The 24,034-nt window shown below is 41.7% G+C and overlaps 2 protein-coding genes across 3 annotated transcripts; both read left to right on the top strand.

Annotated features, from left to right (window-relative positions):
- Positions 1-70: 70 nt before the first annotated feature.
- Positions 71-4,783, top strand: LOC106917859 (uncharacterized). Its single transcript, XM_014987127.2, has 3 exons — positions 71-1,234; positions 2,949-3,707; positions 3,924-4,783. Exons 1-3 carry the CDS (start codon positions 935-937, stop codon positions 4,437-4,439), a joined length of 1,575 nt encoding a protein of 524 aa, XP_014842613.2. The 5' UTR covers positions 71-934; the 3' UTR covers positions 4,440-4,783.
- A 1,256-nt stretch (positions 4,784-6,039) lies between these two features.
- On the top strand, positions 6,040-23,816 carry vars1 (valyl-tRNA synthetase 1). 2 transcript variants are annotated; one of them, XM_014987130.2, is made up of 28 exons: positions 6,040-6,128; positions 6,604-6,962; positions 8,466-8,609; positions 8,691-8,886; positions 8,989-9,104; positions 9,227-9,302; positions 9,553-9,653; positions 9,736-9,863; positions 11,122-11,286; positions 11,369-11,570; positions 12,517-12,625; positions 12,712-12,891; positions 13,004-13,128; positions 13,259-13,362; positions 13,444-13,602; positions 14,915-15,005; positions 15,115-15,220; positions 15,353-15,423; positions 15,595-15,720; positions 15,795-15,899; positions 17,200-17,347; positions 17,516-17,643; positions 17,778-17,933; positions 18,767-18,991; positions 19,108-19,219; positions 19,576-19,751; positions 23,380-23,529; positions 23,626-23,816. In XM_014987130.2, exons 2-28 carry the CDS (start codon positions 6,606-6,608, stop codon positions 23,692-23,694), a joined length of 3,825 nt encoding a protein of 1,274 aa, XP_014842616.2. In that variant the 5' UTR covers positions 6,040-6,128; positions 6,604-6,605; the 3' UTR covers positions 23,695-23,816. The 2 variants fall into 2 exon arrangements, with proteins under 2 accessions (XP_014842616.2, XP_014842617.2); XM_014987131.2 differs by having other exon boundaries at positions 6,102-6,230.
- The last annotated feature ends 218 nt before the right edge of the window (positions 23,817-24,034 follow it).

The raw sequence follows: 24,034 nt of genomic DNA, 5'->3' as shown, positions 1-24,034 counted from the left end.
TGAGCAATATCTACTCCTTGCTTGACCTCTGCAGAGGACCTCTGACACCACTCTGCAGAACCTCATGGGTGCCTTTTGGCTCCGTTTACCCATAACTCTTGAGCAATGTGAAGGCATTCTGGCTGAGCTCCACCTCGTGGTGTTGTCTGAAGTGCTTGACATGTTTTCCTTCACTCTTACTCTTGCTCTGTGAAGATTATGTGTTTACGCCGCCTTTGCCTCATAATGATTTTGTAAGAATCCATCCGTGCCAGAATCGTGCCTCAGCAGGAATGTTGCAAATATTGGGGAAAGTCGGCTTTAATCTGCAGGGCATGGAAGTGGGCGTGAGTTCAGGGCGAACGTGTTGCTGTCGGGATTATAGTTTAATAAGGATTTCATCAGCAGACTCTGAAAATTATAGAGCTCATTTGCTCTTTTTTTCTTTTTTTTTTTTTTACTGAGTAAGGACTCTCAAGAATAGTAGAGTTTAAAGCCTTGCTGGCTGTGCTCAAACCGATTTTTGGGAATGCAGACTTACAGGTAATCAGTAGGTGTTGGCTCAGGCTGTGTGCATTACAGCAGTGAACGGTAAAGGTGTAGCTGCGGAGGGAGTGGTGAGGTGCAGAAACAGCCGGAGGGAGAGTCAGAGGGTGGAACTGACAGAGGGGGGCGAGGCTGTCAGGGGGGACAGGGAAATGAAGGAGTAAGCAAGATTGCTCCTGCAACCACTGATTCGTCCTGTCTGAGCTCGGCTGGCAGGGGAGGAAGGCAGGGATGGCTGCAGATAAACCGGAGGACGGAGCGAGGAGTCAGTGAGTAGGGGGGAGAGCAAGAAGCCCATCAGCAGTCATTATTTATCTTCTCCATCTACACAAGGAAACCACTGGATAATTTATAAGCCTCTCCCTTCTCACTGAGTGTGAGAGAGGGAAGATAAGCTGAGCTCACCACCATGCTGCCGAGTGCTGCTGCTGCGGTGTGGCTGCTGGCGCTGCTGGGCCCGGGCCTGTCTCTTCCAGCTGAGCATGACTCGGAGCCAGGCTTCGCCCTCTGTGACGGCTGCTTCTACAGACAGACGCCTCCCCGGGGAGCCGCAGCTGAGCCGCCGCTGCACCGACACTGCCACAGACTGCCGGGGGGACGGGCGTTCGCCGCTCTGTCCAGGCCGGCCTGTGACACGGCTGTCTGCTCGGCCTTCCATCTCAGCCACGGATGGACGGGGAGGGAGGAGCTGCAGGAGGGGGGAGCTGTGGTAAGGATACATTTGTCACAATCTAGTTTTGAAAACATGAAATGAAAACAGAAAACGGTATTATTTAAAAGTCTAATCCCTCCTCGTTTGATTCATAAATAGCTTCTAGGCACCGCACTTCAAAAGCATTCTGTAAAGTGTCTGTTTCTCTTTTTCAAGTTTTTCTTTGGACTCGGATATTGCTTCCAAAGATGTTTTGTCAACCACAAACTTCAGTGTATCAAATTAATGTTTTGTGTGGTAGACCAAGACAGAGTAATGCCTAATTCAGCTAAGTCCTGGGCAACCGGCTGCCTTCAAGCTCACCCAGGTGAAATAAATCCAGCTGTTCCTTGAAGGCCTCAGCATCATAAAGACCTGCAGACAGGTCAGGAATTAAGATGTGACACCTGATCTCACTGAGGAGAGCAGAGCACTCATCAGTGAAGCACAGAGGATGGTAACTCTGGAGGAGCTGCACTGATCCAGAGCTCAGCTGAGTGAACCAGCTGACTGGATCAGCTGCGTCCTCCAGCACTCTGGACTTCATGGAAGAGTTGACAGAAACAGTTAATCAGATTGATTGTGACGAATCAATTATTGAAATAATCATCAACTAATTTAGGAATCAATTAATCGCTACTTGGAGTCTGCACACTCAAAAAAGGTCATATTGTGGAAAAAAACAAGGTATTCAGATCAGTATTTAAGCCAAAACTGAACAAAATATTTTACATTTAGATAAAAACACCTGCTGGAGAGCTAAGGTTTCAATATTATTTATTGAAAAATAGTATTGAAAAATATTAAAAAGAGGTATGTTTATCAGATTTATAACCCAAAAATCTTAGTTGTTGTTTAGCCTTTGAAATCCTAAGAGCCATATTTGCCCTCAGTCCAGCTAAATAAGACTTATTTAGATCAATAAATGTTACATAACCATTAAAAAGACAACTTAGCATTTTTGGTAAATATCTACTTATTATCATTGTTAAAGAACCCAATATCAAATCTGTTTTTAGATTTTACAATAAGGAAAAACATATAAATGTTGCTGTTTCTTCTGTGGAATGACAAAAAAAAAGATGTAAAACAATGTCACTCGTATATTTAGTGTCATTCTGTCATGGAAAATCTATTTATTACATAAAAAACAACGCCTCCAACCACAATTTGTTATTGAATTTATATTTAAAACATTAGTTGATCCTTTATCATTTGAAGTCAGGGTTACTCAGAGCCACTGAGGAAGGAGCTGAAGAAGCTAAATATAATTTCCAGCATAGGAATAATCATTTAGGTCAGTTCATTAACACAACAGTCTGCAAAGTTGAGAAAAGAGTCAGAAATTGATAATTAAGTGTCTTTTATCAGATTTCTAATTCAACTAGTCACCAGGATGTTCATTTACAAATCTCAATAGTAATGCATGTTGCTGTTAATTTCTAACCTGTATTTTATTGGCAGGTGATATTTTCAGTCCCAGTGCAGGCAGCTGGCAGAGGCATGACTCAGGTTTTAGAAATGCATTATGGAGATATTCATGAGAAGATGAAGAGGGTGTGGAGGGAGAAAAGTTGACCTTGCAGACTTTTACATGCCTGAAAAGTGAAATATTAACAGACGTATTGAATTCAAATAGTACACGATGCTGGTTGGAGCTTTTGCAACAACAAAAAAAGTTTGATTTACTGTGAAAGGAATAATTAACTTGATTCTTTTTTTCCCCTGGCAGACAGAGGAAGAACATGATGTCAAAGTCGCCGTTCCAGCTCTTCTTGGAGGAGCAACAAAGGATCCGTCTGACTCTCCGCTTCAACGGTGGGACTCGACAGTGGCGGCGCTGATCCAGTCCAGCGTCATTCCCAAGTGCGCCGCTTTAGGAGGGGGTGTCTACGTTCTGACAGGAGCAGGACGTCTCGGGGCAGCGGAGGATGGAGACGAAGCGTGTCAGGCCAAGCCGCTGTGGACGGCAGCGTGCTGCGCTCCTCCAGAGGGGAAGGGCGGCTTCAGCGTGGGGTTAATCAAAGAGACAGAAGAGGCGGAGAGGCAAGTGAGCATGAAGGAGCTGGAGGAGATGTTAGGGGTGGAGGAGCTGTTCTCTGAAGGCTGTGGGGGAGAAGACGGGCAGACAGCTGCAGCCGCAGAGGGGCTTCACACCGACGCGCTTCATGCAAATGCCGCACAATCAGATGTGAATTCAGAAACTGTTGACCCACATGCAAAGGCAGACAGAGAGCAGGGCAGCAAAGAGTCAACGCTGGAGGAAAGGGTTGGTGTTGATGCTAAATCGGAGGATTCTGACCTTTCGGAGGAAACTCCAGCAGAATCTGTAGTTTCTGTCAGCAGCAGGGTGCAGCAGTACAGCGAATCTGTTCCTGAAGACGACTCAAACTCCACCAGCACTCTGCTCTACATCCTGTCCACCACCCTGTCCATCCTGAAAGCTCCTCTCCGCCCCGTGTTCTCCACCATCACAGAGTTTCCTGCTCAGGTGAAAAGCATTAAATCCTGCCTTTTATTTCTGTTTTTAAGCCACAGAGGGTTTCTGTCATTAGATAAAACTCTCTAAGCTTATTGGCACCGCTAGTAAAGATGTGGTAAAAGTCTTAAACATGCAGGTTTTTGGTGAAATGTACGACAGAGTATTAGTTAACACATCTGGTATGGTTGCATGGTTTCATTCCTCTAACATCCCTTTCTTCTTCAGGTGACTCATGTTCTCCAGGAAGATGTGGGAGTCTTGTCGGCGCTGCCTGGTGACACCCTCACGCTGTTCCACCTCCTCACCTCTGACCTCCTCTCCTGGATGGGATCAGCTGGAGAAATGCTGCTCGGTGTTGGGGAGACCTGCTTCTCCAGTGTTTACTACTGTTCTTCGTCAATGACGGAGGCCCTGCTGAGCAGCTGCCACACCGGCCTGACGGGCATGGGGACCCTGGCTGGAGACACAGCGGGGATTTTTGGTGGCGTTCTGGATAATAGCTGGTGGCTGACAAAGTTCTTTGGAGGGAGGCTGTGGGAGCAGACTGAAGGCTACGTGGGTACCGTAGTGTCGGAGATGGGGGGTCAAGCTCAGGCTGTGGGCGGAGGACTGGGCAGGCTAGCCTGGAGAGGCGGGAGCGGAGTGGGCAGCGTGTTCACGATGGGAGGAAACTTTATAATGGGGATGATTGATGTGGTTTTTGGCGCAGCAAGAGAGGCGTTTGGGAAGGAGTCAGAGTAAAAGGGTGAAAGGTTTAGACAAAGCCATAAATAAAGTGTCTTTATTCAGTTTTGGTTTGGATTTTACTTATGCACCCGGGAAGCTGAAAAACTAAAACTTGATGTCATTTGATATGCCTTAGAAGAGTTTTCAGGTTTTGTTTTAATGTAATAAAGTTGAAATGCTGCACAATGTGCTACAGATCACTGTGGAAAGCTGGCTGTCCAAATAATCTGCTGCATCTGAGAGGTCTGATTTACAAAAACACACACTGTGCTTTGGGATCAAAAGGCTCAACTCAACTCCCGTGTCGGATTTTAGCACCTGTAAAGTCAAATAAAGGTTAACGCTTGCTTACAATCCTAGCATGTTCTGTTGTGTTTTTTGTTTTTATTACATTGGATGAGAAGGGGAGCACACCATCACACTGCAGCACAGAGACATTAAAGACGAATAGTGTGGCCAGCTAAACCTACATGCATATTTTTAGACGCTTGGGGGAAGCTAGAAGACCTGGAGAGAATCCACACATGGGAAAAACATGCTAACTCCACACTGAAAAACCCGTGATTAGAAATCAGAGCTCAGGTCTTGCTCCCCCCTGTGGCGGGAGCGCGCATTGCAGCCCGAGAGGCGGATCCGACCATTTTCGCTTCTGATCCATTTCTCGGTAAAACGGCTCACATAATCATGTCAAGGTCTTAACTTTTAATTTAATCGACAGCTGCTGTTAGAAAAACAACAAAGCAACCCTCTAAAATAAATGAACAAACATTGTCTTGTGTGGAATTCTTCTTTGCTTTGTTTATTTTTTTGGTGTCCTTTTCCAACTATTGTTATTCTCTTTAGCATCACTGATTATCAACCAGGTGTCAAACACTGCCTCCCAATACATTGCATGCATTTATAATGTTTTATTTTTGATGTAAAAAGATGGAAGCTAGATAGCGGGACCTGAAAAAAGAGTATGCTTTCTGGCGAATCGCTTTCTAATGTAAAATATGACAAATTAATGGATAAAATATATTCATATAATAATACATTATTATTATTTGCTCTTAATTTGCCAAAGTTATGGGAGAACCAAATATTTATTTGAAATAATGTTTTCCCCTTCTACAACATGGGAAGTAAATAATTTACATGTGTTTAAATGTATTTATTCCTATCGCTATGCACAAAATATCCTGTAGATTTGGGAACATTTGCTCTTTACTTGCCAAAGGTATGAGGCGGGAGCCAAATATTTCAGCTGTTTACAATAATCTGTCCCTCCTCCATAATTTGGGAACTAATTAATTTACTTGTAAGTCCTTAAATGTACTGTATTTTTCCTGTCACCATATAAAACTTTTTTTTTTGTAGATATGGGAACATTTGCTCTTTATTTGCCAAAGGGGCGGGGACCAAATATTTCAGCGGTTTGAAATAATCTGTTCCCCCTCCATAACATCGTAACTAAGTTTTTTTCTTATCATACCGCATCGATAGACATTTAACAAAACAGTTTATTTTCTTTATATATATATATATATATATATATATATATATATATATATATATATATATATATATATATATTTTTTTTTTTTTTTATTTACCGGAAGTTGTTGTTACGTTGCATCAGATGACGCATGCGCAGAAGACCGAGCGGACTCATGTGGTTGTGTGTAGGCTAACTAAGCTGACGTCTCTCTGCTCCATTCAAAGGTATGAATTGCTTTTCTCTAAGCGCTATTTTTCACAGAAAGCGCTACAACTTTGCTTAAATACAGCGAGTTTGAAGCTGCAGCAGTGCGGACAAAACCCAAAGTAAGAGTAAAAAAGTGAAGGTTTACTTTGACAGAGAAGCTAAGGCTAACTTAGCCTGCCGGGCAGGACTTCAGAGTTGACAGGTGGTGACAGAGATCAGCTTTTAAACCTAATAAAACAGAACATATAGGGTGGTAAAATTATCACGCTTTCCAGCTATCAACGGGAGCGATATTGCATATAACGCATATTTTTAAAAAGTAGTAAATTCGAAACTTATTACCGGCTTTAACTTTCTCATAAGTCTATTAATAAGGTCAGTATTTTTCTTTAGACTGGATAAACCAGATTGTTGCTGCGCAGCTGTGAAACTTTTACAGGAAATGTTTGTCAGTGTTGTGCCAAACTCGTGTTTCTCTCGTGTCTCCTCCAGAGATGGCCACCCTCTACGTGTCCCCTCACCCCGATGACTTCAGGAGTCTGCTGGCTCTCATCGCTGCTGAGTTTTGTCCATCATCTCGTCCTCGGATCGTCTCGGAGAATCCGCCAGCTTCCCTGAATGCCCGCTCCAGACCCGCCCTGGCCCTGACCGCAGCCGGGGACGGAGACTCCGTCCTGAGCGGGGCCAGTGCGGTGGCATGGTACCTGGCTTTTCAGGGGAAGAGGGCTGGGGTCGATTCAAAGCAACAGAGCCAAGTGTGGCAGTGGCTCAGCTTTGCAGACAACGAGCTCACCCCAGTTTCCTGTGCCGTGGTCTTCCCTCTGATGGGAGTGATGGGCGTAGATAAAAAGGTAAGCAAAGGTTTGTTGTGAATTTAGATGCCGTATTCTTTCCTCTTTAATATTTTCGCATTTTATGTTGCAAGGGCTGGGCGATGTGGCTGAAAACCCTATCACGATGTAAGCGTTTAATATCAGTGGATATCGATAATTATTGATTCGTTTTTTTGTTTTAAATTTCTGAAATTCAGCCAAACTGGTGGTGTGACCTTTCCTCTTGAGCTGTTGTTCAGTTTCTCCTTTCTCTGCACACTGTTGTTTATTTTGAAGCAGTTATGAGGCATAGTGGCAAAACCTGAAACTGCTGTTGTGCAAGTTACTGTAAAGGTTGTTGCTAGGTAATCACAAGTTACTGTAAAGGTTGTTGCTAGGTAACCACAAGTTACGGTAAAGGTTGTTGCCAGGTAACCACAAGTTACTGTAAAGGTTGTTGCCAGGTAATCACAAGTTACTGTAAAGGTTGTTGCTAGGTAATCACAAGTTACTGTAAAGGTTGTTGCTAGGTAATCACAAGTTACTGTAAAGGTTGTTGCTAGGTAACCACAAGTTACGGTAAAGGTTGTTGCCAGGTAACCAAAGAGTTAGCAAGTTAAGTTGATGCCACCAATGTGACCTTCACAGGTTGAGCGGCTAAAGCCTTTTCTCTGCCTACATCCCCCAGAATGCTGTGCGGTTCTGGATTGGAGTTCAGTGAAAGTGTTGAACAATCTATCGAATGTATTTTCTATTGATATTGATATAACTACTGTTATATATATTGGTATTGATTTGTTGTCCAGCTCTACTTTCTAGACCCATCATATGACACAGATAGAGAAATGTCCGAAAAACTCACTGCTCTAACAGCTTGGTACATCTTTACCCAGAAAAATTTAAGCTCGATTGTTGATTCTCAGTAGGATTTAGATGTTTTACTTTAACACATGAATATGCTTTGATCTAAACCGTTGGACTGTAGCTGTGGCTGTATACTCAGGGTTGTTGACCTACTGGCCCTCTGCCTCTTTTGGATTCTCTTAAAGATTATCTTCCAGGGCTGCTCTATGTTTAGTTTCACTTTTTGTTCCTCATGTTTGTTCTGTCCCTTCACGCCGTTTGGCAAACTGCAAACAGGTTTCCTTTAACACTACCTTTCTTTGTTCCACTCTTTCAAGTTTTACTTTGAAAGTAATTGATTGGGGAAAATGTTTTTTTTTTGCCTAATATTATTTTGTAATTATTTTATTTATATAATTTTTTTTCATTTTAGTCTTTAAAATACAAAAAAAAAAATCCACATAGCTTTGAATTTTGGTTCATCTGATGATTGATCGATCAATTACTCGTGTAGCCTTTAAACCAAATCCTTTTTTAGTCTTGAGTAATTTGTTGGGGAGCTACTTTTTAATTTTATTTGAGGAAAAAAATATGTTGAAGTTTCACTTGTACTCTTGAGTATAGTTTTGGATACCCTATCCACCTCTGATGAGATTAGATTGTCTGAATTATCTTCTTTAACTCTTTTCTGATTTTCAGCTGCAGCAGACTTCGCGGGCGGAGCTCATGCGGGTTCTAAAGGTTCTGGATCAGGCCTTGGCCCCGAGAACGTACCTGGTGGGAGAGAGCCTCACTCTGGCTGACATGGCCGTTGCTACAGGTGTTCTTCTGCCGTTCAAATATGTACGTATGCAGCACAGCCATATGATAAACGCTTCTCCCTGCCTGGTCTTTTCTTGTTTTAGTTTAATGTTTTATTTTCAGGGGTTGGAGCCTTCAGACAGGAAGGCAGTGACCAACGTGACCAGATGGTTCACAACCTGCATCAACCAGCCTCAGTTCCTGAAGGTGCTGGGAGAGATCGCTCTTTGTGAGAAAGTGGGACCAGTAACACCAACACCCAACGCTGCTGGAAAAGCTGCAAATGTTGCTGTGGACTCCAACAGTCCTGCTGCCAATGGTAAACCGAGTCCTCCCCAGGCATTCGTAAATATTAGAGGAATATTTTGAGATTCGCAGCAATGTTTTATCTGTGAGTTTGCTTATTAATTTTCACCTGCAGGTCCACCAAAGACGGAGGCGCAGCTGAAAAAGGAAGCAAAGAAGAGAGAAAAACTGGAAAAGTTTCAACAGAAGAAAGAAATGGAGGCAAAGAAAAAGACACAACCTGCAGCAGAGGTACGGAAAATAATTAATCTTTGAAAGAGTGTTTTTGTAATTTCAAAAAGCATCAAAATGTACATCACCAAGATGACTTGATAAATGCTTTGTGTTCGGTCCTTGCTGCTTTTGTCTTCCAGAAAAAGGCAAAACCTGAGAAGAAAGAGCTTGGAGTGATTACATACGACATTCCTACAAACCCCGGAGATAAAAAAGGTAGTTTGAACATCGCAGATCTGGTTACTCTTCATCGTTTTAACTTTTATTTGACACATTGAAAAACCATGCTTTTTACTCGATAGTCAAATTACCATTGAGTATATTCCGATAAAATTTTAATTATATGGGCTGCTTGTGTTATCCTGACATGTTATTCCTCTCCGTTTTGTAGGACTAATGATTATTTTCACCATATAATATGAATCGTTTATAGAGTTTAAAGCTTTTCTGTGACCTCTGGTTTTAGACGTCGTCAGTGCGCTTCCTGACTCGTACAGCCCTCAGTACGTGGAGGCTGCCTGGTATCCATGGTGGGAGAAGCAGGGCTTTTTCAAACCTGAATTTGGTGTAAGTGTGTCCCTCTTCTTTGTTTGTGCCAACTTTGGATCAGAACATTTAAGGAATAACTCTAATCTCCTGCATTTTATAGAGGAAGAGCATCAGTGAGCCGAACCCTCGTGGCGTCTTCATGATGTGCATCCCTCCTCCAAACGTGACAGGATCTCTTCACCTGGGTCACGCTCTCACCAACGCCATTCAGGATTGTTTGACCAGATGGTAATTTATACTTTACTGCCTTGTAACTGGAAAAATCAAAGGAGTATTTCAGTGAAATTGTGAATTTTAAAGGGCACCAATTATGCAAAATTCACACTTTGCATGATTTTGTACTTCCATTTCGGTTTCTACTGCTTCTAAAAACACCCCAAACCCTGAAAAAAACCCTGACCTGCTGTTGTTTTGGCAATAAGTTCATGTTTTTAGGTGTTTGGAAAATGAGATGCTTCAAAAACCTTCTGAATGTAAGGTTACAAATCACCAGGCACTTCCCATCACCTAGCAACCCCAGCAAAGCCCAGCCCGTTACCTAGCAACCCAAGTGGAGTTCCAACACTTTTGGTCAGCTGGTTTTACTGCTATATGCGCTGTGCAATGGCTGCTGAAAAAGACAAGCATTTTATTGTTGACTTGCCATTCAGAAACCACTTGTTGGTTGTACAGGAGGCACTGCTTTTGATTGATTGATTACTTTTATTTAAGTGTCACTTAGCACTGGTCCCCAGCCCACATGGGCTTATAAAATAATCCACATACAAAACCTACCGAACAAAATGGCTGCAGAAATACCATTACATCATTAAATCTTTAAACTCAACCATCATAGAGCACTTATGTTTTTTTCCAAGCTTTACAGACAAAAGTACAACCAAGAAAATCTTAAATTAGAATATGGAGAACAGTAAAGGACAAAATGCTGCTCATCTTAAGCCACATTAAGGTCACACAAAACACAGACTCTGTCCTCAACAGGAAAACCTTTATACTTACTTTATGCCAACGCTAGAGGAAGTTCTGATCTGGACAGTAAGGGGCCGCTGCTTCCCGGATAAATTTAGTTTTCAGAGGGCCCATTTTGATACTCTCTCTTTAGCTGAATATAAATTCTCAATTTTATTTTCCCACAGATGTTTCTCATTAAAAAAAAAATTTTTTTTGAAGAATTTAAATTGCACTACAGTCTATTCATGAAAATTTATTTTAAATCTATTTATTCTTTACAAAGATGCACAATTGCATAATTTCGCATCTGTTTGCAGCCATATCCCCATGTGAGTGAAAACATGAGTTGGGGGCGTGGCCAGGTGCAGCTTACTTGGATTTAAAGTGACAAGACCCCTAAAAATAGGCAAAACTGGGCAGGAAGCTCACCAAGACGTCATGAACATGTTTAGTATACAGACGTATCCTAACCGGTTCAAGGAAGCGCAACAAGTCACCTTTAGTGTTGTAGTGAGCTGATGAGGCTCGTCTTTAGGCACAGGATGCGGGGGGAAACCACGCTGTGGAACCCGGGCTGCGACCACGCTGGCATCGCAACGCAAGTGGTGGTGGAGAAGAAGCTGAAGAGAGAGAAAGGTCTGAGCCGCCACGATCTGGGCAGGGAGAACTTCATCCAGGAAGTTTGGAAATGGAAGAACGAGTGAGTCTAAATACCAGCTGGAAAATGGATCCAAAACGACTTTTAATAAACAGCTAATGAAGATGAACGTTGTCCTCTGAAGGAAGGGAGACCGTATTTACCACCAACTGAAGAAGCTGGGCTCCTCTCTGGACTGGGACAGGGCGTGCTTCACCATGGACCAGAAGCTGTCCTACGCAGTGCAGGAGGCCTTCATCCGCATGCATGACGAAGGAGTGATTTACCGGAGCAAGAGGCTCGTCAACTGGTCCTGCACACTGAACTCCGCCATCTCTGACATAGAGGTCGGTTTGAACCTGTCCTCATTTCTCTCTGCTTGTGATGTTGACATATACCGTATAAAAAGTTAAATAACCTTTTTATTTTTCCATTCCGTTCCAGCTTTATTTATAAAGCACTTTAGATACAATGCAGTTGACCAAAAACAGCAAATACATTAAGAGCAACTGTAAAAACCAACAATTCAAGCTGAGTGAAAGATCAATGAGAAAAAGTTAGCTTTAAGACTTAAAAACAAGAATAGTCTGAATTTAGATCAGCATGTATTTTTCCTGCTTTACTGAAATCACATAAAGTCATGTTTTTTTTTTTTTTTTTTTTTTTTTTTTAGGAAAGGAGTGTTATTCATCATATATTCAAAATATAAAAAGGATTTTGTTTGCTGTATTAAAAGAAAACCATCTGGTTCTCAAATTATTCCAGGCTCAGTTGAACTAATTTATTCTCAGCTATGAGGACATAATTCAGGTCACTTTCTTTTAAAATGCCTCCTATATTTAGCCGAGTTTAATAAATTAGATAAGTGCTGATTTGGGTGCAGCAAATTCAGCTTTTCATTAAAAGTCTCTGGATAAACTTGACTCTACTCATTATAAAAGCTTGGTCATAAAAATACAGATACAGATATCTCATGAACAAATTTGTATGATTTTTGACCTCAAATCTGTGTTTGAAACTAATTAATTGAACTCTATCATTTTAAACACTTTGAGAACTTGTGCACTTTACTCTAGTTTAAAAATCAAGTGAAGTTGTGGGAAAGAACGACTCTAATCCACCATTAGAAGTTATCCTGACCTTCATGCCTGCGATGAATAGATGAAAATTTGTCTCCAGAGCTGTAAATTTGCAGATGGAGACAAAACGAAACCTGATTCCAGCCCGTCCTCTGCCGGCTCTGATCACAGTGTTCCCTCCTCAATAAACCTCTAATATTTATTTGTCTTCCAGGTGGATAAAAAGGAGCTCAGTGGCAGAACTCTGCTCCCTGTGCCCGGCTACAAGGAGAAAGTAGAGTTCGGGGTCTTGGTGTCCTTCGCTTACAAGGTGGATGGATCAGGTAAATACAGTGGAGCAGAACAGATGAATTTAGCGAAGACGCCGTGTCCCGCCCTCAGTAAATTCCCTGAACTCGGTGTTCCTCAGATGAGGAAGTGATCGTGGCCACGACCCGTATCGAGACGATGTTGGGAGACACGGCGGTGGCCGTCCACCCGGCTGACCCCAGGTACCAGCACCTGAAGGGAAAATTCGTGCTGCATCCCTTTTGCGAGCGCAAGATGCCGATAGTCTTGGACGACTTTGTGGACATGAATTTTGGAACGGGTGAGTTTTTTATCACAGGGAAAAGAGAAGAAGTAATCACAGAGTTGTTCAGCCGGGCCTTTTGGCTCATTACAGTTGTCCTTTTCCGTCCCTCTCCACCCTCTGCGTTCAGGTGCTGTCAAAATCACCCCGGCTCACGACCATAATGACTACGAGGTCGGAGAGAGACACAATCTGGCCTTCATCAACATCTTGGATGAAAATGGGCTGCTCATTAACGTGCCTCCTCCCTTCCTGGTACAGTGTCTCATTAGCTCTGTTCCTCCTGCAGCGAGGGCATTTTCTCTGTGACACTCAGCCAGCTTGGCTCAGGGAAGCCATTTTGTCTCAGACGTTCTCATTTTCACCTCCTCTGTCTGTCCCAAAGGGCATGAAGCGATTCGAGGCCAGAACAGCCGTCCTGCAGGCGCTGAAGGACAGAGGCCAGTTTAAAGAGATCAAAGACAACCCCATGGTTGTGCCCGTCTGCAGGTAGAGCGCAGACGGTTGGAAAGATTTATGTCTCCCATTTAGGATGATTTCCTAACCTCTGGCCTTTTCCCTCTCAATCAGCCGTTCGAAGGACATCGTGGAGCCGCTGCTGAAGCCTCAGTGGTACGTCAGCTGCACAGAAATGGGCAAACAGGCTGCAGACGTCGTGAGGGAAGGGAAGCTGAAGATCATCCCCGATCACCACCTGAAGACGTGGTTCAACTGGATGGACAACATCAGGTAGGTCTGTTAGTTACATGACCAATCAGCCGAACGGGAGAAAATCCTTGTCAAGATTCGTACCTGCACCTGTCGTTATGAAACTATCAAAACTGAACATTAACTGAAATAAATAAAAACTGCAATTAATGGGGAAAAAACTGTAACTTACTAGAACTGTATCGTGTGTTTATAAAACTGAAATTATTGATATAATATTTTATGTTTTGTGGTGATGAATCTATTTATCAGCCTTCTAACTGATGTGAAATAGATGTTTTTTTTTATACAAGCTGTAAACTCCTGGCAGCACCTCTGTTAGTCTGATGTCTGCAAAATGGCGACGGCAAAAGTTGGGATAAAACGCTGGAGTTAATTTTTGTTCAACAATAATTAAATATATGTTTAGAAATTTGTATTTTCCGTATAGTTTTCATTACCTAATTGATGTATACATAATCACAATACAATATTTTGACCTAAAATAAATCAGAATATGAAAAAACTAAAACTACTACTATAACTAATGAAACCCAAACTAAACTAATAAAACTAGTAAACACACTATAAAAACTAATTAAAACTAACTGAATCAGACAAAAAGTCACAACGAAATCAAACTATTGAAAAACCCCAAACTATTATAACTCAAACTCACACATAAGCAAAAGAAGTAAAGTTTTACCCGTAGTTTTGTTTCTGCAGCAAAAAACTAAAATTGTAGCTTGTGTGTTTATTTTTTACAAACATGAATTATTATCTATTGATGCACAAAGATAAAATTCTCAGCCATTTTATTCTGCAAGGTTACAAAACTCAGTTCACAACTACACATTGTGATTTGCATGTGGAAAATTCTCATAACTGGAATTTGTTGCCGTACTGGTTTGGCAGGAGAGGATTTGCCTCGGACTTTAATTTTGGAAACCAGCAGTTTGTTGTTTACATGTGAAACAACCAGGTCTCGGTTTGATGACGCTCGATTATTAAAGGTTTAATGTGCATGAGAGGAATCTAGCAAGTGTAGCTTCAGCCTGCTGTGTCAAACTCATTTTCATTTTGGGGCCACATCATGACCAAGAATGTCTTCAAAGGTCCGTTTGTGGCAGAATGTGTTGGTAAAACTACCACTTGACAAACAGCTGATGCTGTATTTGGCAAGAACTTCTTGACATTAAACAGTATTAAACATGTTTTCACCTTTATCTAATTTGGCACAAAACAAACATCTGTAACTATGAAACAAAACTTTGATTCTTTTTTTCAGAAGTCTCTTTCTGTCTTGTTTCAATAATTTAAGAGCGTTTTTAAATTCTCCTCCATTTTTTTTTAGAGACTGGTGCATCTCCCGGCAGCTGTGGTGGGGTCACCGTATTCCTGCCTATTTCGTCACCGTAAATGATCCTGCTGTGAAGCCCGGCGAGGTAAACTGACATCTATCGCTCCTTTCTGCTGTGGAGGGATTTAGATGACAGGTGAAAGCGATTTGCATCAGCATTGCTCATATCTTGCATTTTTTTTTTTTATCTCCAGGACATGGATGGCCATTACTGGGTGAGTGGCAGATCAGAGGAGGAGGCCAAAGAAAAGGCAGCAAAACGCTTCAATGTGTCTGTGGATAAAATTTCCCTCCGGCAGGGTGAGATTTGCTCGTTTAGCTCGTTCAGTACCTCGGTTAGCCGGTCTGCAGCCACGCAGAGTCACTTTATTAAATCAGTTTAACCAACGATTTGAGCGGACGAGCTAACCTTCTTCTGCTCTCGTGTTTCAGACGAGGATGTTCTGGACACTTGGTTCTCGTCTGGCATTTTCCCCTTCTCTATTTTCGGATGGCCTAATGAGGTAAGACTCGTCTGACTCGCTACCGATGCAAATGCCACAAAGTCTGCAGAGCTTATAAACCAGGAATGCCTTCACCTCCATTCTGAGTTCACCTGTAACTTTTATGAAGATAATAAACTGGTTCATGTCTCGTAAAATGTGACTTTGAGAGTGTTTTTCCTCATGCTTCAGAGCCAGGACCTGAACGTGTTCTACCCCGGCAGCCTGCTGGAGACGGGTCATGACATCCTGTTCTTCTGGGTCGCCCGCATGGTGATGATGGGCCTGAAACTGACGGGCAAGCTGCCCTTCAAAGAGGTGAGGCCGGTCGACCTTTAGCGACCTTTAGCAGGAGGACGATCAGCCTGAACGACGGCGTCTCTCCTCGACAGGTTTATCTGCACGCTGTGGTGCGGGACGCTCACGGCAGGAAGATGAGCAAATCCCTCGGGAACGTCATCGACCCGCTGGACGTCATCACCGGGATTTCCCTGGAGGTAAGAGAGCCGCTACTGACGTTACCCATAATGCTTCAGGAGGCGTTCTCTATGAGGTTTCTGCTTAAAGCGATGGGTCGTCCATCACCAGACGAGGAAGATAAAAGAAATAAGTAATGATAGAAAATATACATTTACAGCAGGCCGTCCGTCCGTCCGTCTATCTATCTGTTGGTTTATCTATCAGATGATCCCTCCCTCCACTCGTCCTTCCTTGCTCTGTGTTTTCTGCAGCTTTCACATTTAAAGCTGTACCTCTACTGAAACCTCAGCCAATAAATTCAGTTCAATTTGGTTTTTATTCTGTAGAAATTGGCTGAAAAGGACTGGAAACTCTGAAAAATTGAGTCTGGAGTTTTGTCCATTAAAAAAAAAAAACAAGACATGCAGAGATTCCCTCAGACACAAACACAGAGATAAACTCCTTGTCTTTGTCTCCCAGTTGGGTTTTTTATTTTTACATGTTCACTACAAGCTCCTTGGCCCCCTGAAGCCCATATTCTTATAAAAAGCTTTATTAACCACCTCCTTCTGCTTCCAGCAGGCTTTTATTGAAGCCATCAATCTCTCCTGCAGTTATTCAGTCAGCCGGAGCAGAAGTGTCCTCTAGGGGGCACTGCTTCACTTGCAGTAAACTGAACTTTACCCTTTGTAATGTTTTTCCTTATAAAAGGTTTACTCGTCCAGGTCAGGGCGTCGAAAAGTTTTCCACATTATTTAGTTTGCAGTTTTCACAACATCCTAGAAACATTTGAGTGTGAAACATTCCCTCTGAACAGCAGTTGGGATTTAGGTTTGTATTTTATTATTACTACTACTGTATTTTCCACAAATACAAGCTGGAGAAAAAAAAAAGAAAAAAAAACGTCCCACTAACATTTCCTTAAAGCGCCTTCAGCTTTGGTCGCAGCGTGCTTTCACTCAACATTTGATAAAAGATAAAAAAAACTTTTATTTTTTTAAGCAGTTTTTCTGGTTTGCAGAAATGTTAAAAATATTGTTTTCAGTTTTGGAATTTATAAAAGATTAGTTACTTAAAAATAGATGTAAAAATCTGTGAGATATTTGTGTATTTATCTGCAGCTTTGCAGTAACTCGACTGCTAACCCTAGTAGTGCTTAAAGGTGCCAGTTAAATATAAATATATTAAAATATCACTTTTTAAATCTAGATTTTTATCCGTTACAAGTGAAGAATGAAATCTGGAAAACATTTTTCAGTTTGCTGTTTAGCATTTCCAGACCTGGAGCCCCTGAAATTGGATTCGTATTATTAAAGTGCGCTGCTCCTCTTCCTGTAGGGTCTTCACGCCCAGCTGACGGACAGCAACTTGGATCCTGTAGAGGTGGAGAAGGCGAAGCAAGGCCAGAAGTCAGACTATCCAAACGGCATCCCAGAGTGTGGGACGGATGCTCTCCGGTTCGCGTTGTGCGCCTACACCAGCCAAGGTGAAATCCCTCGCAGAGTTTCTGATTCTCCCTTTGACGCCCACCCAGTTTGTCATAAAAACCAAAAAATAAACACAAGAACATCACTGCTGTTAGAATAGGTGGCTGATACATTTATAAAATCCTGCGTTACTGAATCATCATGTGCGTCTTTTTTTCTTCTCCCAGGAAGGGACATCAACCTGGATGTCAACCGCATCCTGGGGTACCGTCACTTCTGCAACAAACTGTGGAACGCTGTGAAGTTTGCAATGAAAACACTTGGAGACAACTTTGTTCCCTCGGAAAAAGCCCAGGTGAGATCATGAGACGGAGCGAAGACAGGTGGCAGGCGATGAATGCAAATAGGTCTTGTTGTTTATTACTGCAGCAGTAGATCTTCTGCGTTGTTTATTTGGATTTCCACATGCTAAGCGGTGCATTTGTTCAGCTGTCTGGAGAGGAGAGCGTGGCAGACAGGTGGATCCTGTCCAGGCTGAGTGCGGCTGTGGCTCTGTGTGACTCTGGCTTCAAGGCCTACGATTTCCCAGCCATCACCACCGCCGTCTACAACTTCTGGCTCTATGAGCTCTGCGACGTCTACTTGGTAAGAGCCACTACTTCCAGTTTATGTCAGAAAAGACAGTAAAGATGTGTGAAAAGTGTTAAAATAAATCCAGCTTTGGCAGCAGTGGCTTTAGGGCTGAGCGATACGGCTTAAGAATAAAACTTGTTTTTTTTTTTTTTATCCACATCTGATTACAGTTTTTAAAACAAATGACAGAAATGTCTTCAAATCGCAGCTTTCATTTCATTTATCCCTTCTGTGAGTTGAATGACAGAATATTAGGGCCAGGCTTTGAGAAATTTTGCTTAATTGTGAGAATGTCGTGATAAAATGCAATTTTATATGGAAAAATTCTTAAAATTAAAATAAAAAGTTTCGCTAGAAGAAATCTGATCAGTTCAGTCCGTGTAGTTCTTTTTTCAAAAGAGACACAACCTTCTTCAATTTAAACAAAATTAATGTCAGAAACGAACATTTTTGCAGCATAATTGGACATAAGTCTACTATTTATAATTTTTAAGATTTAAAAAAAAATGTTTTCCGAGATCAATCTGCCCCTGCACTCTTCAGATTACACACTGTAACAAAATCAAATGAAACTGATATAAATTAATTGTGCTGGTTTGTGCAGCTAAAATAATTTTGTAGCACAGATGATTATTGACACCAAATTGGTTTGGTTTTGTAAATGTGGGAGAGGTTGTTGACCTCTCATGACTTCTTAAAGTGACGGCGACACAAATAAAAACTTTTGCTGCTCAGACATTTGACACAAATTTCGTTTGATTTGAAGACGATGACTCTGCAAGGACAAGCGGGCGTAGACGCCGGGTGGATGAGTTATGGGCCGTAACAAACTCTTTGGATTGCAGGAGAGTGTGAAGCCGGTGTTCATTAGGGCAGACGAAGACAGCGCCACCCAGAGGCAGGCCGAAGTGTGCAGGCAGACCCTTTACACCTGTTTGGACGTGGGTTTGCGGCTTCTCTCCCCCTTGATGCCGTTCGTCACTGAGGAACTCTACCAGAGGTTACGTCGACGGAAACCTCAGACTGACCCACCCAGCATCTGCGTCACGTCCTACCCAGACACCACAGAGGTAAAACACAGAGGAATTAAATTGATCTCGACTTTAGATTATGCAGTTTGTTTGCTAGCGATGTGCTTCTCTTTGCTTTTTGAGCCAAAAGTGTTCCTGTAACGTCCTTCCTGTAGTTTTGCTGGAACAGCGAAGAGGTCGACCGCGACATGGAGTTCGCCATGACGGTGGTCAAGACGATCCGATCTCTGAGGGCCGACTACAACCTGACCAAGACCAGAGCCGACTGTAAGGAAGCAGAGACTCTTAAAACGTCTAAATTTCTCTCAAATTTACTTTCGAGACTTTCACTTTTTATCCACAATCTCTTTTGTTGGTTTTTTGGAAGCCTGCTGGATGGCTTTCTCAGCCTCCGCTGACATGAATAGAGGTGGTGGGAAGTAATTGCATAGTTCAAGTACTGCACTTAAATAAAGTTGAGGCACTTAGCACTATTACTTCTAGATTATATATTCCTTTGTTTCTCTCACTCCTACACGTTTTTAACACAAATGTGGCTTTAAAATTTGAGTGCGTATTGCTGCATTAAAGCTTAACCCAACGTCACTCGCTGTCTAAAATCTGCCCTGTGTTTCGTCTTCCAGGCTACCTGCAGTGCATAGATGCTGCAACCGTGTCTCTGCTGCAGAAATACAGCCTGCAGATTCAGACCTTGTCTTACTCTCAGGCCGTCATCCCTCTGACAGCCGAGCAGCCGGTCCCAGAAGGCTGCGCTGTGGCTATCGCTTCTGACAGATGTACTGTCAACCTCATGCTCAAGGTGAGAGCCCAGTAATCCGACTCCTCCTTTGTGCTGGAAACGGGTTAACGCGCTTGGATTTTTAAGTGCTTTAATGTGCTCCAAATTGAGACTGCAGAGACCGTCGCCGTGATCCCAGCCGGTGCATTTAAAGGCAGCCCTAATGTCGAATTTGTAAATAGGTCTGACGGGGTAAATGGGGGGTTTGAAAAGCCTGCACAGCCGTGTTAAGATGCCGGGTTTTTGTGGTGTAAAAAAAAAAAAAAAAATGAGGAGAAGGTGAATTTCAGGAGCCTTTTCTGCCTTTCATGGGTTTAAAGGAGTCCAATAGAAAATACAAGGAAGAATCTTTCAGAGGGAAACATGAAGATAATCGATTCCATCGAATCCATTCCTGTCGGCCTCTCGACAGCCGACTGGACCGGTTTTCTTCTAGTCTTTTTATTCATTTTGAAGGGACGACCGTATTATCTCTACTTGCTGACAGTCTGCTCTGTGTTGCGTAGAATATCCAGCCTGGGAAATTATTTTTTAGCCATCTCCGGACTGATTCCTGTGCCAGTGAGATTCCTCTGGTGGCTTCTGTTCAGATTGTGGCTTTTGTTGCGAAATGCAAATAAGGAAAGGTTGTAAAAATCCTCCCGGAGCAGCAGGTGTGACTGACTAACGCTTAGCTTGAGTCTGAATGTGATCGTTGGAGGATAAGCAAAGCAATGCAGCCTCATTATTTAGTGTCTTTCTTTTTTCCCCCCTCGTGTCAAACTAAAGGCAAATCCGGCCGGCCATATAGAGACACAAAACCTTTTTTTAATCTGTATTCTGCCAAATTAAATAATAATAATAATAATAATAATAATAATAATGTTTTTCAAATTTAAGGGGAGCTGTTGAATACAGACACCTATTTACTCATATTTTAACTGTTTAATGGATAGTTTTATTGATACATTTTGCCACAACCATCCCTTTTATCTTGCAGTTTTTGGTAAAAAGAAAAAAAACCGATAAATAATGGAAATGATTGAGTTTGCTTTAATTTATCATGCAATTAATTGATTTATTTCGCATTGTGACAGGCCTAGCAGTATGACATGCTAACAGCTCAGTAACATGTCCTGGATGAGACACTCAGTTGTTGCCAAGCTGCTAATCCACCTCATTTGCTTTTGCTGCTCCTGATTAAAACTGTATAGCTAGAAAGCAGAGAGACGTTGGAGTTGAGGAGATACGATAATAATCGCCTCTCTGTATAGACTGAGGCCTCCACAGTTTTAATTGTCCACAGTAAAGATGTTTAAAATAAATACATTTTTAATGAAGAAGCTTCTGAAAAACGTACAAAAATGTTTTATTTGAGAACAGTTGTTAAACGATTTAAATTCTGTTTTACCAAAACAGCTGGTTGTATCGGTGAAATCTATACAATAATCAGCCTTTTTTTTTCTTATTTATGCTTTCAGTTTTCTAACTACTTCATCCGGTAATAAGGTAGAGAAAGAAAATCACCAACACCTGCTGAGAAACAGCAGCAGCTTCTGTTTGTCTGAGATGATGCTGCTGCTGCAGCCGCAGAAGAAACTTTTTAAGGCTTTCTACACCCACAGCAAGGAATGGTATCTAGGGGTCGGCTAGTCTCCATAGCAACCATTTATGTTCATGCTTTTGTGCACTTCTTTATGAGTTTCCAACATAAGGCAAGTGAGTAACACTCATAGCCTCCTAATTATGGCACCTGCTGGTGGGCGGGAAAATTGAGATGCAGAAAAAATGGAGAAATGTAAAGATCTGGGTTAGATCTGGTGCTGTGGCCTCTTTCGGCACAATAATGTTCCCTACCGCATACGGGAAGTGGAAATGCAATTAAAATATAATACCTTATTGATACCAAAGGGAAATGAAACAGTCTGAGGTGTTGACTTTGCCTCCAGCTTCCCCAGATCTCAGTGAATTTCTGAGGTGTGGTGGAAAAACCATGAAGTTCTGATGGACGATTCAGTGCAAAAATAAGTTTATTGAAAAAAAAAAAAAGTAATTGTAGATGCTGCAGCAGTCTGTGTTACAGCACGTCAGAAGAAGCCTCTGACTGAAGACACTATATTACATCTATTACGTTAAAAACAACCTATTAAAAAATGCTTAATTGATACCAAAAGGAAACTAGATTATACGGATATGTCAATAATACAAACATTAGTTTATATTAAGCCTCCAGAAAAATCATCCCTACAGCAGAAACAACTTTTTCTAAAACCTTCAGCTTTTTGGCTCTGATGCTGCTTCTGTCCTGTCCAGTGGACATTTTGTGTCTCCAGTCCATTCTGTTGTCCAGGTCTGTCGTGTCCAAACTTTTTGAAACAAAAAACTATCGAGTTGAAAGTTCTCTAGGGGCCATACATTTTTTATTTATTTGCCTGCTAAATAAACAATAAACTAAACAGAATATTTTAATAAAATAAGCAAAGCAGTTGTATTTCTCTAGACAAGGGAAAAGTAAATCAGTAGCAAACAATATCCTAAATTTTTATATTTTTTTCTGCATTATTTCGTTTCTTTTTAGCAACAAGAACTGGATCAGTTGCTAAATTCCTACTTTCTCTTTACCAAATGTATTAGATGGGTGAGACCAAGTCGCATTTTGGTAAAAAAAAAAAACCTCTGGAAGTTTTTGGTTCCTATTACCAATAAATTGACTGAACGAATATGTTATATGTTGCACCTCACATTTTCCATGTCAAGATTTTGTTTGTTTCTTTATTTATCTTTTTGAATGTCATTGAAAATTTAATCTAATGTTTTTAAATGTAGATCCACATCACCTGCCTGAACTGGCAAAATAAATTTACTTTATTCTTGAACTGTAATCAGAGGCCACCCAGACTCGTTCTCAGCGCAGAAAAGGCCCCCGGGTCTCACTTTGGACACCCCTGGTCTAGGTGAACATTATTATTCATAGCTTTATACACTGCTCAAAAAAATAAAGGGAACACTCAAATAACACATCCTAGATCTGAATGGATGAAATATTCTCATTGAATACTTTGTTCTGTACAAAGTTGAATGTGCTGACAACAAAATCACACAAAAATCATCAATGGAAATCAAATTTATTAACCAATGGAGGCCTGGATTTGGAGCCACACACACAATTAAAGTGAAATGTTCCCTTTATTTTTTTGAGCAGTATATTTAGCTTATTTCTGGGAGATAATCCATTCCTTGACAGCTTTGGTCTATTGTGGTAACAGTAGAGGGGAGGTGGTCATAATGTTTTGCCTGGAAAAGTGTGGAAAATCCCTCTAAAAGTTTCAAGTCAAGTTGAACTTCACCTGTCGGTAAAGTGTGTCTAGTTTTGCCGCATCCTCTTGTTGTATTTGTGTAAATTAGGCTGAATATGCAACAGATGGGCTGACATTTTCCATATGTTTTTCTGCTGTTAATCAGCTGAATGCTCCATTTCAGCTCAGACAAATTACATGACAGCACTAACTCGGCCCTAAAAGCATAAACACACATCATCTGTATGCTAATCAAGGCATACATTCTCAGATCGCTGCTCCAGTATTTTACTCTCGCTTTCAGAGCTGAAATTACCAGATGATTTAAAACTGTTGTCCTCCGCCTCGCGTCTTCCTCCCCCCCCCCACCGCAGGGTCTCATTGATGTGGAGAAGGAAGTGACTAAACTGATGACAAAGAAAGGTGACTTGGAGAAACAGATGGAGAAGCTGAGAGAGAAGATGGCGAAGAATGATTACAAGGAGAAGGTGCCGGCGAAGGTGCAGGAGCAGGATGCGGAGAAGGTGACAAAAAGAAATTGACTTGCCGGCTTCCTGAAGCTGTAGGACCCGTGAATCTCCCGGTAAATGACGTCTGCTTTCCTCCTCTTTCCTCCACAGCTACGCCAGAGCCAGACCGAGCTCCAGAAAGTCACAGAAGCCATAGAAAATTTCAAGAAAATGATGTAACTTTCCTCATTGTGTGAATCAGGATTCAGTTTTTTTTTTTTTCCATGTCATTGTGTTGATTTTTTTCCCCCCCAAGCAGACTCCAGTATGAACGGGACTAAATAAAGCTCTTAATATCACAATGGGATTCAACTACAGGCTGGTTATTTTTAATCTGGTTTATTTGTATGTCGGGGTTAATAAAAAATCAATAAATGTATATTTTAAACTTTAAAACAAAAATATTCAAAGCTAATTTAGTAGATATTTTTGTCTGCACAGACAGTTGGTAGTCCCATTTCATTTCTAACATGTTTCATTGAGTGAAATCTGCCAGTGGCATTGGCACTTCATCAGTTTT

This window comes from Poecilia mexicana, unplaced genomic scaffold (assembly GCF_051168715.1).
Source record: "Poecilia mexicana isolate PSO_F unplaced genomic scaffold, ASM5116871v1 scaffold_16, whole genome shotgun sequence".
NCBI lineage: Eukaryota > Metazoa > Chordata > Actinopteri > Cyprinodontiformes > Poeciliidae > Poecilia > Poecilia mexicana.
This window is presented reverse-complemented; position numbering and strand designations above follow the sequence as displayed.

What these genes read in the sequence shown, in the direction of transcription:
- vars1 (XM_014987130.2), top strand. Translation starts at nt 6,606, where the DNA reads ATGGCCACCCTCTACGTGTCCCCTCACCCCGATGACTTCAGGAGTCTG. An exon ending in CAGGATTGTTTGACCAGATG is followed by an intron (nt 9,864 to 11,121) that starts GTAATTTATACT and finishes GCTCGTCTTTAG; the next exon opens with GCACAGGATGCGGGGGGAAA. An exon ending in AGGAGCAGGATGCGGAGAAG is followed by an intron (nt 23,530 to 23,625) that starts GTGACAAAAAGA and finishes TTTCCTCCACAG; the next exon opens with CTACGCCAGAGCCAGACCGA.
- LOC106917859 (XM_014987127.2), top strand. Translation starts at nt 935, where the DNA reads ATGCTGCCGAGTGCTGCTGCTGCGGTGTGGCTGCTGGCGCTGCTGGGC. An exon ending in TGCAGGAGGGGGGAGCTGTG is followed by an intron (nt 1,235 to 2,948) that starts GTAAGGATACAT and finishes TTCCCCTGGCAG; the next exon opens with ACAGAGGAAGAACATGATGT. An exon ending in TCACAGAGTTTCCTGCTCAG is followed by an intron (nt 3,708 to 3,923) that starts GTGAAAAGCATT and finishes TTTCTTCTTCAG; the next exon opens with GTGACTCATGTTCTCCAGGA.